Source organism: Artibeus jamaicensis, unplaced genomic scaffold (genome assembly GCF_021234435.1).
Source record: "Artibeus jamaicensis isolate MK-2021 breed Jamaican fruit bat unplaced genomic scaffold, CSHL_Jam_final contig_471, whole genome shotgun sequence".
In the NCBI taxonomy this organism is placed as follows: Eukaryota; Metazoa; Chordata; class Mammalia; order Chiroptera; family Phyllostomidae; genus Artibeus; species Artibeus jamaicensis.
In genome coordinates this window covers 3165312-3183128 of record NW_026521850.1, presented here as the reverse complement: position 1 = coordinate 3183128, position 17817 = coordinate 3165312, and the positions used below count along the sequence as shown (strand labels likewise).

The 17817-nt window shown below is 53.0% G+C and overlaps 1 protein-coding gene across 4 annotated transcripts in view; it reads right to left on the bottom strand.

Annotated features, from left to right (window-relative positions):
• Window positions 1-17817, bottom strand: part of SETX (senataxin) — a 59730-nt gene that overhangs the window by 6638 nt on the left and 35275 nt on the right. For 3 of the 4 annotated variants that reach the window (XM_053667683.1, XM_053667684.1, XM_037158588.2), the window contains 11 exons: window positions 17463-17630; window positions 16772-16922; window positions 11043-11144; window positions 10743-10858; window positions 8926-8997; window positions 7197-7346; window positions 6295-6402; window positions 4114-4301; window positions 3428-3520; window positions 1545-1709; window positions 315-413 (listed from right to left, as the gene is read on the bottom strand). In XM_053667683.1, coding sequence (XP_053523658.1) covers window positions 315-413; window positions 1545-1709; window positions 3428-3520; window positions 4114-4301; window positions 6295-6402; window positions 7197-7346; window positions 8926-8997; window positions 10743-10858; window positions 11043-11144; window positions 16772-16922; window positions 17463-17630 — 1412 coding nt within the window. Of the gene's footprint in view, window positions 1-314; window positions 414-1544; window positions 1710-3427; window positions 3521-4113; window positions 4302-6294; window positions 6403-6424; window positions 6535-7196; window positions 7347-8925; window positions 8998-10742; window positions 10859-11042; window positions 11145-16771; window positions 16923-17462; window positions 17631-17817 lie in introns of those variants that run through there. The other variant, XM_037158592.2, reaches the window with a different exon arrangement.

Genomic DNA, 17817 nt, shown 5'->3' with positions numbered 1-17817 from the left:
AGAGGGAAAAACCTCAGCGTGCTGAGACAAGGGAGTTTTCTGGCACCCACTACACACCCACTGCACCCCCTTGGCGCCTCTGGAAATAAGCTGACCGTGCTTGAGGTGAACAAACTCGGCCAAAACAGCAAGCACTGAGAGGAAAAACCACGTCATGGTACATCCTGTGGGAGAGGAACGAGCCCCTGCAAACACACTTGATCCAATGACGTATTTACTCATTACACCGTATCGTGGGTTCATATAGAAGTATCTGGGCAAGTAGAACCGACGGGTTAATTTCACAGCTGGAAAGGTCAGTAACAGTTACTCACCCAATTGAACCTTGCACAGTGTTCGCTCTGACGCACGTAACAATGATACAGTCTTTCTGACGACCCTGAAATGCGTCCACGGTATCTACCTCTGCCAGCCTGGTCACAGAAGAGAGACACTCGCTGCAGAAACACACGCGTTAAACACACGCGTTCCTGATGCTTCAGGAACGTCTTCGTGTATCCATGGTTTCGGGAACACAGCTCGCACAGCACAAAACCCGCCGCTTTCAAGTACAGTCACCACGCTGTGCGACCATCTTCCCTGACGGCACATCTCCACCACCCAGAAGAGAATCCGTCTCAACTGCCCCTCCCCACAGGCCCCTGCGACCGCGAACCCCCTTCGTCTCCACAGAGCCACGTGCCACGTGGCCTTTGTCTGCCCCCCCCAGCACGTTTTCAAGGCGCACCTGCACCCTCGCAGGTGTCAGAGCCTCCTTTCTCTTACGGCTGAGTATTTGTCCAGGTGCACAAATAAAAAGTTTATGTATCCACTTACAAAGCCTGTTGGAAGTGCTTGATTACTAACTCTGCTTCTTTACTTTTTAAAGGTCTGTTCAAATCTTTTATTTTCCTAGAGCCAATTTTGGTAGTTTGTGTGTTTCTAGGTCAAGAAACTTTTGAGTCAATGGGTTTCCAATACTTTTTAATTTTACTGCTGAGGTAGAAGGACGACAAAAACGTGACCTTCCCTCTGTGTATAAAGACACTAAAAGGGTTAATGAAGGGCGTCCAACTGGCAGCCCAGGAGGGCTGTGAGCGCAGCCCAACACAAAACTGTATATTTACATAAAACACGGAGATACTTTTGTTACGTATCACAGTGACTTTTCTGTGTGGCCCAAGACAACTCTTCTTCCTCCAGTGTGGCCCAGAGATGCCCAAAGGCTGCACAGCCCTGGGTTAAGTAATTTATTCTAAGTGACAATGGGACTCCCTGCGTCTCTTGAGAACTGGGACTGAGTGAACGAGCTGTGGACTAAATGGAGGGAGCGGCCCCGAGAGCTCTGAGGCCGGCGGCACGGCCAGGTATCAGGTGGCGGGGGGCGTCCCACAGGCGGGGGCTCCGTGCACAGGGCTGCGAGCGGGCCCACCTGCAACCCCGTGCCCTGGGCTAGACCACGACCCCCATTTGAGACTGCTCCCCACGTTTCCTTCCCTTGTGGCCCCTTTCTTCTCAACTCAGCTTAAAAACTAAACATATCTGTAAAAATGGAGATGCCTCACCCCTTTCCTTCAAATTCTTTGTCCAACTCCTTCTGAATCATCATCTTCTGAGCCTTGTAATGGGTTATGATGCCAACATTCCGGTAAGTAATGTCCTTTCTTTTGTCTTTAAGAAGTTTGATCAATTCTATGACCACTTTTATTTCTTGAACATTCACGTAAGAGCTAAATGAAACAAACAAAAGGACGTGTTGAAACGCACAGCAGTCCGACTGCTAACTCAAGTCCCACCCGCCTCTGTGACAGGAAAGGCGGTTTGTCCCCACTCCCACTCAGCAGGGACTCAAAAAGGCGGTTGGGCCGGCCCCTACCGTGGTGCCATCAAATACAAGATAACTGGCTGGTGCAACAAAGTTGTGAGAGAGAAAAGTTTTAAGTCAACTGAGGCATAGGCACCAATCTCTTAACACCTGGTAAACATCTGTTGAAACAAGAATAGCAATGGTAAAGAACGAAAGTGTAACAGAGAGGACACGAACAGTAAAGATCTGCTGTCTTCCGCATGCTGAGAAAAGTGCTTCAGATGGGTTTTTTCCATCCTGACCCGAGGATATGTTTTACTGATTTCAGAGACAGAGAAAGACGGGGGGAGAAAGAAACATCCGCGTGAGAGACAGATCGGCTGCCTCCTGCACGTGGCCCATCTGGGGATTGAACATGCAACCCAGGCACACACCCTGACTGGGAACGGAGCCCACAACCCTTTGGTGCACGGGACGATGCCCCCGCCAGCTGAGCCCCAGCCGGGCTGTGCGAGTCTCGCACCACAGGAGCAGGGGTAAGCCAGCCACACAGACTCCCAGGACACAGCCCGGGAGATGTACGCCAGGGGTCCTGCAGCAGCCCCGTCCTCACTGGCCTCCTCGCTGGCCTACCCCTGCCCTCCTAGCTCACCACCCCACAGGGGACAGGACACACAGAGGCACGGCGGGGGGACACTGCACAGGCACCGCTGTTCCCGAGGCTGCCTTGTCTCCCTTCAGGAGCCTTCGGTGCCCACCACCCTGAGTTCAAGACTTCCTGTGCAGATGACCCAGCTAACTAGCTCTCTCTTCCGCCTATCACTTCTGTTCTGCTCCATCACCTCTCAGGTCAACACCCATCTTGTGCGCTTCCACCCCCACAATGCTCAGGGAGCTCAGCTCTCGGTCCTCTGCTCCGTCCGTCCCACAGTCCCTCTGGCAGTGTGAACCCCGGCCACCCACATCTCTGCATTTCCAACTGCCCCGTCTTCAGGGACATCCTCTGAGGACGCGGCCTGCTCTGCGGCTCTTGGGACTCAGGTGGGCTCACATTCCCTCCAGCGTCATCGTGCACAGGGGCGTCCATGCCTGTTCCCACCAAGGCAGACCCCAGCCTGCCTCTCCTCTGCTCGCTCACAAGCAGCCCTGGCTCCCCCAGGTGCTTCCCAAAGAGCAGCCCCCACCCTCTCTGCTGCCACTCACAGACCCCCCCAACAGCACGACACACGTCGAGTCCTGCCCACCCTCGGTCTCACACCCTACGCCGGCCAAGTCTACGTTGCTCCTTCACAACACTTAACCCAGATGGCGCCATCCATGGCCTTGGCGATCACCCATCAGAATGCGGAAGAGCCCACTCAGAGCTACGGCCGCGGCCTGGACACGCTCCAGTGCCCACACCACATGGGGGGCAACGCGGTCTCCACTGCACACGTCAGAACCCAGGGGCTGAACCACGGACGAGGGCATCAATGGTTTGCCTTTTAAACCGGAGACACTAGTAACCTGGCTCCATAAAACCAGCCACACTGCCACCAGGCAGAGGGATGTGTGCGGACAGTGCTCTGCACGTAAAAATGACCAGAAAGACCATGGCAATTCTGGGACCTCCCCAGGGAGTGAGAAAAGAGGGAAACGTACTCGTTGTCCCGCCTCTCCAAGCCGTCTCCGACATCGAACACCAGGTAGGGCTGAAACGGCCACTCGGACGAGCACCGGATGGTCTCTGTCATTCTGCAAGGGGACAGACACCGTTCAGAGCACAGGTCCCCACAGGGCAGGTACCTGAAGAGAACTTAACTGTTAGCACCGTCTTCCCTGTGTAGGAGGCAGCTGGGGAACTAAGGGCACCAGAAGGGCCTTCTTCTGTTGGGACGTGCTCTGGTGAAAGGTGGAAAACAAAGTTTATTTCTATTCCAGCGCTTGAGAGAATGAGCGGTGTGATTAAAACATAACAATTACGATGGAAAGTTACTCATAACACAGGAAGTTAAAAAAGCAAGCCTCTGAATATTATACAGAGCACACTGCAATTTTCTTTTTGAGCTAAAAAAATGAGAAAGACGCACACAGCGCAAGGACCAGAAGAAGACGCACCGAAACGTCACCGGTGCCTACTTCTGGGCAGTGCGAGCACCGCTGGCTTCCCGCCCTCCTTTCTTTGCTTGTCTACACTTGCCGTAACCAACGTGACTTCTATAATTAGAGAAGACTATTACGTTTTGCATCGATGCTTTTTACGACAGGACTTAAGCCCACAGTGGAACGGCTCTCCTTTCTAAGCAGCGCCCTGTGCACGGAACCGGCCGACACGGACGGGGGCCCACCTGTGGGTCTTCAGGCTCCTGCCGTACACGTAATTGGAAGGGAAGAGGCAGATGTCGGGGTGCATCCTGTACTGGACGCTCAGCTGCAGGATGGGCAACCTGCCGCTCACGTTGTGCTCCACGTTCTCCTCCAGCAGCTTGCAGAAGCGGGCCATCATCGACTGGTCGTAGCCGTGCTCCTGCGCCTTCTGTTGGGCGGGAAAGTGGCCGTCTCTGAGGGGCCGCCTGTCCTCTCCCCCCCGGAGCAGTGACAATCACTGAGCTCCAGCCTGCGTGTGGCGAGGTTCGGGGCCCACGCCCGACAACCAGAGGGTCAGAGAAGGAAGACGTTTCTGACCCTGGCCCTTGAAAAGCGGGCAGCTTGGCCACAGAGGTTGAGGCCCTGCCTCTCCCTCCCTCAGAAAACCCACCCCCTGCGCATGACAGGGGCAGGGCCTTCCGACTGAGCACAGCTGAGGCTGTGCTGATGCCAACACCTGTCTCGGTGATGACAGACCAACTGCTTTGTCCCCCTCCCAGCTGAGCTCGCACCCCCGCAGCCTGAAAGCCAGCCGGCGCCTGCCTGACAGGGAAGAGAACGCCGTGGTGTCACCTGGTCTGCACCTGGGGATCCCCCTTCCAACGCCAGCCCCGTGCCGAGACTCAGAGAGCACGGCCTCGAGCAGCCCGGAAGCGGGAAGGTGCTCTCCAGGGGCAGCTCGAAGGCGGGACCCTCCTGAGCGAGGTGGGTGCGGGGCTGCAGGTGTCCCACCCACCAGCTGCGGGTGGGCAGAAAGGGTGTACGTCTGAATAGTACACTATTTATGTTTGGGATTTGAACTACATAAAGTAACTATTAGGAGACATCTGACAACGTCATTTATACCCCCTCAAAAAAAATTCATTCAAGTTAGCCAAAATCTCACTTTGGCTCTTCTCTCTGGGGAAGAAGAGAAACGACTTACAGGAGGTAACACGGGTACTCCTGGAAAAAGAGCCGAGCCCCCGACAAGAGCACGGGGAAGGGCCTTCCCGGTCTGTCTGCCGACTGCAGAGACACCGGCTGCCACAAAGCCGAGCCCTGCACACGCGTGCACGAGCACACACCTGACAACTGCCCGACACCCTCCCGGGGGACACGCTCGTGTCTGTCACCTGCTGGGATGTGAGCCCCAGGAGGGCAGGGACTGCAGCCGGTTCTCTGTGCTGTCACCCTGGCACCCGAGCTGGCACCCGAGCGCGGCCGGCACTCGGCGGGCACAGACTAAGGGAGGGGACCTGTGAACACTCGGGTGCCCCGCAGGTCTGTTCAAATGCTCACTGAGCTATCCTCAGCTATCACCCTAGAAAGAGGTCGAAGAAATGAACTTCGTACTTATTTTCTGAACTTTCCCCAATAAGTCTGCATTATTTTTGCAAGGAGAAGGAAGCCCAAATAGATTTTCCTCATTTTTGCTGTTTTTAGTCAACCACTAAAGTGGACACTTGAGCGGAGGCCCATCAACAGCCTTTCTGTCCCGCAGCCCTTCAGAGTCCGACCGGCACATGGTGGAGGCGCGTGTGGCCTGGTTTCAGAGCTGCGGCCTGGCCCTGACCCCATGACCCCACCCCGACCCCCCCACCCCCGCACATGCATGGCTGGGCACCAGGGTCACTGGGAGCGGAAACACGAGAGGTGGACCACGAGGCAGGTGCTCACTGCTGCCTTCCCACGGGAGAGCGTGAGGGCCACAGTTCCTTGTACCACAGGGCACCCAATTCTAAAACTGGGACGTGCTCTAAAGATAATCTGTTTATAATGTTTTCCTCCAATTTGCACATACGTAAATGCAAATCGGTGGCCTGGGATTCTTCTCCTTGCTTCAAACCTTTTCATTCGTTACTTTTGTGGCGTTTGTTACCCACATGAGTCGGACACAGCCTTTGACGCAGCGGCACACAGCCTGTCCCAGGAAAAGGGGCCTGGGGGTCACTCCCGGGCCTGGCGCCGCTCCTGCCACACACGCACAGACACGTGTGTGCGCACAGAGGCGTCTTCAGAGACGTGAACGATTAAGACCCAAACCGTGATTCTCTTTTTCCCAGACTTTCCAATACTTTTCCCTACAAGTAAGAGAACGATCCAACAAAGACCGCCGCCCCCACAGAAAACCCCAAAGCAGCCCCTTCCACGTTAACACAGTTGGAATGCAAGGAACTCACCAGGGAGATAACCGTGGGGGGGAGCTGCTTCGGGTCCCCCACGAGGATCAGCTTGTTGCAGCGGTGGATGAGTGGGGTGAGGGTCTCGACCTCACCAGCCTGCCCGGCCTGCGGAACAAAGCACGGAAGGAGACTCGTCTTAGCGGTCTGCGCTTTTTAGTCGGCGTGTGCGGTCTGCCCGACTCGCAAATGCTCGAGCCGTTCCGAGAAGAGCCTCACTTTGTCCTTCTGCACCAAACACTAAAAGCAGGATTTTCTTAGAAAAACAACAGAGCAAACGCTCCTCACTAAAAAACCCCACAACACACATTTTGAGGCCAGCCACCACTCAGGTGCCACTGAGACTTAGAAGGCCACGGACTGCCCCAGGCTTGCGGTCCTCGTTCCCACTGCAACTGCACTGTGTCCCCACCCACCCAGCTTTCTCCTTAGTCCCCAGGAGGCCTTTCGACAGCAAGACTGGGCGTTCCTTCCACCGCATGCCGTGTCCTTCAGCCCTTCCTCACACCCTCCGACTCCCCCTGGGTGACTGCGGGACCGTGGGCCTCCTGTCGCTACTACATGTTTGCTCACGAATGAACCAGGACAGTGCTGTGGCTCGGGCTGTGCAAAGGCATATTTAACATGCTTCGGAAGGCAAGCTGAGACACAGCAAGGAGAAGCTCAGACCATCCGTGGGCAGGGTTTTGTGAGGAACAACTGGGCATCCTTAGTAGTAAACCCCAACACTGGAAGGGTGGTTTCGACTGTGGGGAGTCCTTGGCCTATGTCAACATGAACGAATTCACGTGTCATGGCAGGTAAACTCAGAAGCAAAGACCACTGTGTCCACATCTCCCCAGTCTGTTTGTCTACGACCCCTCGTGGCACCGTCCAGGCTGGACAGTGGACTGCAGACTGACCTCGTCGACGATGACACAGCTGAAGGGGACGCCCCCCTGCCCCCGGAACGCAGACTCGAGCAGCAGGCCGCCGCTCGTGCTCAGGGTGCAACAGATGATGTGGGACTCCAGGATGATGATGCTCTGGGTTTTCTGTGGGCGCCCTTGAACCTGAGACAGCAAGCAGAGGCTCGTTATTACTCGGTTGTACGTAAATTCTTGACTACAGTAGGCCTATTTTTACTATAAAACACCCACCTTTATTATGTGACAGAGTAATATTTAGTAAATGTAAGAAGAGAATCTCAACCTACAAAAACAGCAGAAGCATTCAAGATAACCAGAAACCACCAGAAAAACATATTGCTTTGCAGTACAGTCCAAACTTAGAATCAGATTTAGGCACACTAAGAAAAATTTACCCAGGGTCTGATTTTGTCAAAGTCAACGACAACTCTTACAGCCACAGATGCATGTGGGCAGGAACCAGAATAAGCGGAGATGAACTGATTCTACCGAGTTGTGAAGAGACTGAGTAAAACTAAGGTTGGAACCAAACTTGCTTGTGTTCTTCAGTTTGTTTTTATGTACGTAAGGATCTTCTTCCTTTTCGAAAGGCTAGCACCAACAGCAAAGGCACTCTCCTCCCAGGTAGATAACAGCCCTGGCCAGCCCCCATCCTGCTGCATACAGCCCTCCCTGAACACGCTGCCCTGCAGACGGAGACCCTAGGAAAACGACTCAGCCCGCCCGGGGGGCCGGACCGGGCCATGGGGCAGACGCCTCACACTGCCCACCGCCCGGGGGCCAAAGCCATACACTAGTGCTCTGATCAGGGACTCAGCCTGTTTCCGCTCCCAAAAGCAGTGGTGACCCAAGGCCACACAGGACACACCCAGCCCCGGGCTCTAAGGCTCTCATGTGAGCTCCGGATGGAGGGGGGTGACTGTGGCCCCCCAGGGCTGCTGTGCTGATGCTCTGCCACTCACCTCCTCTCAGTCATCGATGAGAAAATAGACAAACACCACGGCCACAGAACAATGTGACTAACAACAAAAACCACGCTGTCTGTGAACATGAACTTCATCCTTCAATGTGGGAAGACTGAGTATGGGCTCAGTTTAAAATTTTAATGAAAAGCTCTCCACCTAATTTTAATTTAAACAGACAACTGCTAATGGGAATATGCATTAAATTCAATTGTATTTATTCAGCCACACAGAGAAGGCTGACCATACACTGCCGACAGAACACTGGTCACACCACTGGGCGGTCTTCCGCGCCCTCGCTGACCCAGACGAAACACCGAGTTACCTGAAGAAACGCAACATGGAGTCCCCGGCGCCACTGCACTTGAACGCAGACCTGTGTTCTCCTCCTTTTTTCGTAGTAAAAACACCCACAAACCTGTTTTCATTATCCGTCTGGCTCTAAGTATCATAACTGACTTTGCAGTTGCAGGGGAAGGAAATAGAGGACCTAGTAACAGGATTTTTAATACCCACCCAGACCTAGAAAGGGAAAGCTACTTTATGATCACTTACTGCTTAGAAATCTCAGGTGGTGATAAGAATTCATTATCAGGCTTAGTAAACAAAGGCAAATATACAAGTAATTACATCACTATCTCCACTTTTGTATTTGTTTCAAATTTCTCAAAAAATGTTTAAAATGTAACTGATAAAAGCTCACTGCTTGTCTGACCTATGTCGTAATTACAAAAAAAAATGCTATACAGTTAACTACTTACCTCTTTAATTTTAGAAGCAAGTTCCTGCCTTTCTTTGGAAACGTGAGCAATTCTTTCATCTAATTCTTGCCTCTGGAAAAATTTAGAATGCCATCACCAAAACCGAACAGGCATTTCAGAATGCTCTCTAACAATCCGCCTCCCTCCCAAAGGGGGGGCCTGCACTCCACCCGCAACACACACACTTGCTGGTTCGCTCTCCCTCTCGGGTGAGGCCCTGACACCCTCCCACATCGCCAAGGCCCGGCCGAGCTCAGCACCCCCGCCACACTGCTGCCTCCACACCCGCTCCGCGTGGCCGAGCGGCCCGCAGACCTTCGCGGACCCCGGCCCCTTCCCACAACACGTGCCCGAGGCGGCCCAAGAAGGTTTCTCTGGCCGCCTGGACACCAGCTGTCTCTTAGCCACCACCCCGCCCCCCTGGCACAGCCCCCCTCCTCGCTCCCCAGGTGAGGTCTGTGGGTTGGACCCGCCCATCCAGCCTCAGAGCAGGACCCCAGAGCACTCCACCCGCAGGCCTTGATAAAGGCATGCGCCCCAGGTGCTGCACCTCTGTCTGCCCTTGGCCCTGGCCCCCCGTGTGGCCCCCCCCATGGTGAGCTGTGCCCTTCCTCCAGTACCTGAGTAATAAACCTCACTATTTCAGTGTCTCTCCCACTCCGCTGCTGCATAGTCCACCCAGCACCCTGTGCTCCCCCCTTAGCAGTCCATGGAATTTGACAGATTCTTCCCGGTGTAGGATGCCCTTAGGTCCAGTGTGTGGCATGTGAGCTACTTCTGAGCACCTGGGCTCTTGAGCCGCCATTCCTTCATTCACTTCCAGGTGGTTCAAATGAGGCCATCAATCACACCTCAGTCATCTCTGGACACAGTGACAGGCCTATAATACAGACCTGGTCGATTATGGCACCCAGCCCCTTAAAAGCACGGATCAGAGCTGCCTATACACCACAGACTAACCTGAGTTTTTACTTGGAACCGATGCATGGGTAACAGGAGGGGCTCTCTCCACCTGGGGCTTTTCTGAGCTGGGTGGTGGAGCCCAGAGATGCTGGCACCCATCTTCTCCAGGAGGAGAGATGGCTGATACACAGACAAGCCAATCAGAGGCGGAGAAATGACAAAGCTGGCTGAAGTCAACCCACTCCTAAACGTCCCAAGTCAAGATGCCAGTGAATTCCCTTTTGTCTAACTTGAATTGAGTTTCTTCAACTTGTAATCCAAAGATACCTAATGAATTCAGTACAGCTTTAACAGAAGGCAGGCAACAGCAAACTACAGCCAAACTCAACTCACCGCCTGTTTATGTAAATAAAGTTTTATTGGAACACAACCGCAACCCTTTGTTTGTGTGTATCTCCCATTGCTTCTGTGCTATCACAGCAAAGCTGAATTGAGGAAACAGACCTGCAAAGTCTAAACCAATTACTGTCTTGACCTTTTCAAAAAAAGTCTATGAAACCCTGATGTAAGGCAAACCACTTTTGTATACATTTTTATCAATACATTATGCTATTCTACAATGAAAAATGGCATCCAATACTCATCTAGTTTGTGCACCTATGATTTATTAAAAACATTAACCAGTTCTGCCTTGTGTGGATCGGTGGGTTGAGTGCTGGACTGCGAACCCAAGGGCCACCAGTTCAATTCCCAGTCAGGACACTTGCCTGGGTTGTGGGCCAGGTCCCCGGTGCCAGGGGTGAGACAGGTAACTAATGGATGTTTCTCTCCCTCTCTTTCTCCCTCCCTCCCCCTCTCTCTACAAATGAATAAATAACATCTTTTAAAAAATTAACCAAAAAATGTTTAGATACCTGCATTTCCCTCCCACCTCGGCACAGGGCACGCTGGCGGGAAAGTTCATCTAGCTGATGGTCTAGGTACTCCTTTCTTCTATGCATCTCCTGAACGTAAGATGGTAAATCTTTTTCTTAAAAAAAAAAAAAAAAAAAAAAAAGAATTATGTGCCATCTCTCAACACACATATATGCATACCAACAAGTCCTCAAAGTCAGACTACCTCTGGGGTCTCCACATACGTTACATGTCCAACCTCGCCCACTGCACCCAAGCAGATGGAGCCTATGTCGGCGCGAACTGTACTCGGTACTCACTCATTCTGTGGCTGACTTGGTTGTCCAAACTGAATTTCAGGACCTCATTATTGATCGACTTTTCTGGCCCCAGACGCACTAAATTGATATCGCCACAGTTTCCTGTTGATGAAAAGCATACTCATGAGACCGAAAGGACTCTGCCGACCTCTGTCCACCACGACAGGGGTCTCTGAGCAAACACATCAACAAGCACCCGGAGAAGGGCTGACGGGAATTGGCCTAGCTGGAGGGGTGCCACGTGGGGCTTCACACGTGCTGCTCCAGAGACTCTGCATGACAACTGTCGAGGAAGAATTTGTCATTTCTCCTCGTAAAAGGCAGCCAGGTCATATGTAAACACTACCCTGCGGACATGAGACTCTATTATAGTAATGTTTCTCAAATTGTTTTTTGGGAAAGTTTCCATGGTTTAATACATTTGAAAAATGGTGAGTTAAAACACATTTCTTACCCATAGGATATTTCAAAAATATATAAAGACTATTTATACACCTCTAAATTTCTGAAATGATCTTAGTTGACCATCAGTCCTTTTCTGCAGAATACTTAGAACCAAATTTTGAAACTCGACTCCACATCACATTCTACTCCACTGACTAGAAACACCCCGTGCGTTACGACAGATGCCCGAGTTGTAGGGCGAGTCCGTAAGAGGATGAGACAGACCCAGGAGCCAACCACGAGAGAGTGAGCCGGGAACCAGTGCGGACGGCCCAGAGCAGCTGCCGTGGCCTCCCGGAAGCGAAGGCTGAGAGGGGGTCACCGTCTCCGTGCTCAGGCAGTTCTTAATCTGCATTCAATAAAATGCAGAGATTTACACATCTTTTGTTTTACAAAGTTGAACAAGTGTCTACATTGGCGGAAGCACCACTCCAATCAAGGTGTAGAAGTTTTATAACATGGGCTTGGACTTCAGGGCCTGCTAGCAAGCAGCAGACCAGACAAGCAGCAGGATGGAAAAGAAATGAACCTGTCCTGTCCTGGCTGAGCTGGGAAAAAACTCATTCTGTCCTGGGACTTCGCCACCACAGGCCTGTGCCACGTGCAGATTTACGGGCTAAACATTCAACACAAAGGTGGCCCTCAGAAATACAGTTGAGATTTTAGAAGTGAAAATACAAAGAACTTTATACAATATATATCTGAAAACCTAAGACAGAGTGAAATTCTTTTGAACATGTGAATTAGCAAAATTCACTCAAATCCAGAAAATGTGAATGAAGCCTTAACAATTAAAGACATTTAAACAGTGGATAAAAACTTACCCTTCGGTCAAAATCAGAAAAGACAAAACAAAACAAACAGCACTAAAAACAAATGAACCTTCAAGGGAAAGATAATGTCATATACAAAACATTCCAGAGGAAAAAATACTTCCCCTCAACTCCATTTTTAGTTTGTGTAACTTCAACACTAACACCAGAAAAAAATATGACAAAGAAACTACAGGCTGGCCTCATTTATGCATTTTAAAAATTCTAAGTAAAACATCAGTAATCCAAGCATGTGTTAAAAAACAGTAACACAACCAAATTGGCTTTAAGAATCAAAGATAGTTTATCATTAAAAAAAAGTAACTTACCACATTAACAGATTAAAAAACTTCACTACCATTTCAAAGAATGCCAAAGAAAGGCCCCAAAATGCAACCAGATTCAACACCTGCTCCTGACAGAAACGGGCAGAAGGGGACGCGAGCCAGTGAAGGCCACGCACCGGGACCCACACGCAGAAGTCACGCTGCACGGCAGGGCGTCACTTCCACGCGACGGGAAGCCGTGGAAAGTGGTGAAAACGAACCACCGAGAAAGGAGGAAAAAGCTTCCTCTACTGACAGAAGCTGTTTGCTCTCCAAGAAAAAGAATAAAACGCCTGCCTCGCCCAGCCGGCCTGGGGCCCGCAGGCCCTGCGTGCCGCCCAGGCTCGGCTCCGGGTCAGGTGCACTGGTCTGACCAGTTTCCAGAAGAATCTGGCACTGTCTAGAGAACCAAAGACATGCAAATCTCACTCCAAGAATTTCGCTCTGGGCACACAGGCAGCAGACCAGCGACCTGCACCTGTGATCTGAAGTACACTTCACCCATCAGCAGGGAGAGAGGTTACTGACCCTCCCCACCTATCCTCTGATCTTTTCTGGTTTTTTCACCTCTTTTATCTTGTTTAAATATACTCGTTATGGTCGCCCTAAACTGACTGGCAGCCCACTAGTGGCAGTCACAAGCCACCACCTGGGAAGCACCTCTCGGAGAGCTGCAGGAGCACAGACGTGAGGAAGAGCCCGGAAGCCTGCCCCGCCCTGCCCCGCGTGTGGCCTCTGCCCGGCGGCCGCACCAGCTCGCCTGCGCCTGCCCGGAGAACAGCACACCCAAATGCGTGTCCGCTGCAGTAATGTCTGGAATAACAACGGGACAGAGGCTTCCTGTCAGGATGGCAGAGCAGGCAGACTCACTCCTCTGGGCTCCAGCACCAAGATGGCAGCTTGAGGGGCACCAGTGGCATGTAGGGGGAGGCTGAGGTGTCTGACATCAAGGTCAACAGAGGCCACTGTCCCTTTTCTGAGTCCTCCCCACACAGAGCCGACAAGCTGATGCCATATCTGAGACTCCCATCAACAGCTAACACTGTTTGACCCACTTTGGAGATCCCCAGAGACTCTGCCCCACCCAACTCACAGGCCCACCCAAGCCACTTTTCCGTGTGAACGGTCTTGTCTCAAGTGGCAGAACTTCCTAAATCTTCTCAAATGAGCACAGTTGGCCTCACTGAACCCCAGGCCTAGAACTGGCAGCCCAGATTCACAGCTTGGCTTCCCCAGAAACCTCCAAGCCCAGCACAAGGAGCAGCCATCTCAGACTGCCGTACAGCTCAGGCAGGGAGCCCCAGGCAAACACAGGTGGGGGCTGATCTTGGCCGGCACACACCCCCCCCCGGGAAACCCCAGGGCCAGCGCCCCAGAGGACAGCTACAGACCATGTCGGAGCACCACCACCCCGACCCTGCACAGCTGATCCTCCCCAGAGGATGGAGGCTGGTGGTCAGTGGTCACAGCCAGTCCTTGCACAGCTGACTGGCCTGGGTAAACCCCTCCTGTTGATCTGCCCACAACAACCAAGGCTCAACTACAAGAGAAGGGTGTACTCAGCTCACACAAAGGGTGCACCTCGAGTACCCAGCAGGGGTGACGGGCGGCTGTACCGCTGGACCCTACAGGACACCTACTGCATTAGGCCACACCACCAAGACAGGGAGTCAAGCAGCTCTAGAAACAAATGCAGGGAGGCTGCCAAAATGAGGAGACAAAGAAACACGGCCCAAATGAAAGGACAGACCAAAACTCCAGAAAAATAGCTGAACGAAATGGAGAAAAGCAATCTATCAGATGCAGAGTTTGAAACACTAGTGATCAGGAAGCTCAAGGAACTCAGTGAGGATCTCAGCAGCATAGAAACGATCCTGTCAGAAACAAAGGATGTAAGAAACGTTCAAAGTCATGAAAAGCAGGGACCTAGAGCCAAAATTGCTCTACCCCACAAAGCTATCATTTAGAATTGAAGGGCAGATAAAGAGTTTCCCAGACAAGGAAAAACTAAAGGAGTCAATCATCATCAAACCATCATTATATGAAATGTTAAAAGGACTCATTTAAGAAAAAGATCAAAACTATGGACAATAAAATGGCAATAAACACATATCTATCAACATGTAAATCTGAAAAACAAACTAAGCAAACAAGAAGACCAGAGACAGGATCATGGATACAGAGAGCGTTTTGACGGCCGGCAGATGGGAGGGTGTTGGGGGAATGGGTGAGAGGTGCGGGGACTAAGAAGTACAAACAGGCAGTCACAGAGCAGCCCTGGGGAGGTCAAGTGCAGCGTAGGACATGGAGCAGCCTAGGAACTTACACCACGACCACGGACGTGAACAAGGGTGGGGGCTTGACTGCCTGAGGGGAGAGGAGGCTGGTGGGTGGTGGGGGTTAAGGAAAAAAAAATTAGGAGAACTGTAATAGCATAACCAATAAAATATAACTTCCTCAAAAAGATTTCTTTATTATTTATTTTTAGAGAGGGGAAGGGAGGGAGAAAGAGGGAGAGAAACATCTAGGTGTGTCTGCCTCTTGTACACCCCAACTGGGGACCAGGCCAGTAACCCAGGCAAGTGCCCTGATGGGGAATTGAACTGGCAACCCTTTGGCTTACAGGCAGGCTAGCACTCAACCCACTGAGCCAAGCATCCAGGGCCAGTAAAACATAACCGTAAAAAATAAAAGAGAAGCTAACTGTCTATCAACAGGCAACAGACACACGGCGCATCCCCACAGTGAAGCGCCCTGCAGCGGCCGTGCTGACAGAAGGAGACTCGTCGCCCTCACAAATGAAACGGTGGCTGGGGAAGCTGCAGACTGACAACGTGCTGGAAGTTCCACGAACCCACGAATTCCCTTTGTAGGTAACACACTCACGGTGAGAAAACGAGCGTGGCCCCTCAGAGCGAGGACGGCGGGCCCTGGCTTCTCCCGTGGCTGGTGTGGCCTGCGAGAAAACGCTGGCGCGGAGGGAGCCCACGGAGGTGCTACCGGCAGCGTCTAGGAACTTCCCTGACCTCGAGGCCAGGGTGTTCCCCGCGCCCTCTCCCCGCCGTTCTCGGGGGCCACTGCTGCAGCGGAGGTGCGCTCGGGAAGACGGCCGCACACGGGGCGGCAGCGGGCAGAGGGAGCCTGGGCCTCCAGACTCGCACCGGTACCAGTGCCAGCCTGCCCATCTCTGGCCTTCTGACTAAGAAGGAAAGAAACTTCTATCACACTTAAACCACTGCATTTGGAGTCGCTTGCGGCCAAATCTCACCCTAACTGATAAAAGGCTCTGTCAGGTAACCTCTTCAAGAAAAACGAAACTTGGTCAGGAAAGACGAGACGTGTGAGCCCGAACAGCAACCTAACACAGAGCCCACCGCACCACTCGAAGCGGACGCAGCGGGCAGGGGTGCCGAGTAAACAGGAATCCTCCGTCTTCGTGCAAGCGCCCGAGCGCCTGCGGTCGTGCTCTTCACCGGCCTCGGCTGGGCTGAGGGAGCGCCCGCGGGCACCGCCCGCCCTACTCTGCGGTGTCTCCTCCTCCGACGTGCGCACGCGGGGGACGGTCTGGTGCAGCCCCCTGGACAGATCTCCCAACTGCTGACACGGAGCGCCGCTCCAGCCTCGAGGTCGCTGCGTGTCTGCTAAGCCCCGGGCGGGGTCTCGCACCCAGAAGCTGCCCCAAGGAGTCAGTAACCCCTGCCCTCGGGGAGCGTGCCACCTCCCGGCTGTGCTGAACTAGCGGTCACGGACAGCCGTGCCTGCTGAACCCCCGCCCCCACACGCCTTCCCCGCCTGTCCCGAAGTGCCCTCCAGGTTTCCCCTAGAACCCACTTCCTCTGAAAGCCCCCCGGAGCTGACAGCACCCACAATCACTCCCCCCGGGAGAGCTGCCAGCCCCGCACTCCGAGCGCCGCTGCGCCCACTTCCTCCCTAGACCTGCCCCTCGGGGGCTGCCCTGCTGCAACGCCAGTGCTCGGCACAGCGCCTGGCACAGAGGACACGCTCGGTAACGTCTGCTCAAAGAGTCCCCAAGGACAAAAGGGCCGCACGGCCTTGTGGACAAGTCATGACCAGATCTGGCCTGCTCTGTCATTGAGAGCTCCCCAAACACAACAGAACAGATCATAAGTCCACATAAGTATCATACCCATAGGATTCTTCTTGTCTTTACACCTTTCTTTGAATTCGACGATAATTTTTTTCATGAGCTCGTCCACGGCCGCATTGGAAGGCGCACACACAAGCACACGGTTCTGCTTGATCTTGGCGTTCGAGTTTTCGTCAAAGCGCCCCCTCCTCTGGTTCCGCGATTCGCCACATGCACCAGACAGACAAAAAATACCGGTGAGCTCTACTATGGCGTTTCAACCTTTTCCTCTATTTCCACGGATGCTTACAAGTTCCCCTTATGAGGAGTTATAGACACACAAAAGCCTCCACACCTCACACCGGTATGAAGATCACTCTGGCATAAAACTACCCCGGCTTCTCTGCACCTTCCTAGTCACTCACTTTACTCAGCTGTGTTCAATCCAACCAAAACTCTGCCACCCAAGGGAGACACTCGAGACAGTCTCCGAGCAGACGGGACCTGTGACAAAGCCAGCAGCCCTCCATCTGGGCCTCAGGATCGTGTCACCCAGAACATCATTTCCTGCCCTTTTTCCTTCTTAGAACCCCCTTGCCCCCCGCTATACCCGTCTGGTAAAACTCCACACGAAATCAGAGAGACACCCAGACGTGAGGGAAGAGGCATGCCGGGGCTTCTTTACCCGCCCGTGAACTCAAGCCGAGCAGCAGCGCCCCCTCAGGCACCGCGCCCACCCCGCCGGCTCTACCTCTGTCAGCAGGCGGTACAGGAGGCCAACGATGGTCTTCGATTTCCCTGTCCCGGGCGGCCCGTGAATGAGACAGATCTTGGCAACTGCCGGGGAGTGTTTCACCATGGCATAGGCGGTTTCTATCGCCTTCTTCTGTTCTTCGTTGAAATCTCTTAGGTAGGCAGTCTACACAAAAGACGTGAGTGAGGATGGGCAAGACCCCAGAGAGACCCGCCCTTCAACTCAAAACCACCCTGGCCACTGGTGAGACAGGTACTTGGCGATGTCTGTAGGCCTCAGCCCGTCGACAAACACCCCAACTGCATTTCCACTTGTGATCCTTATCAACATGACGGCAACAGCCGTGACTGGT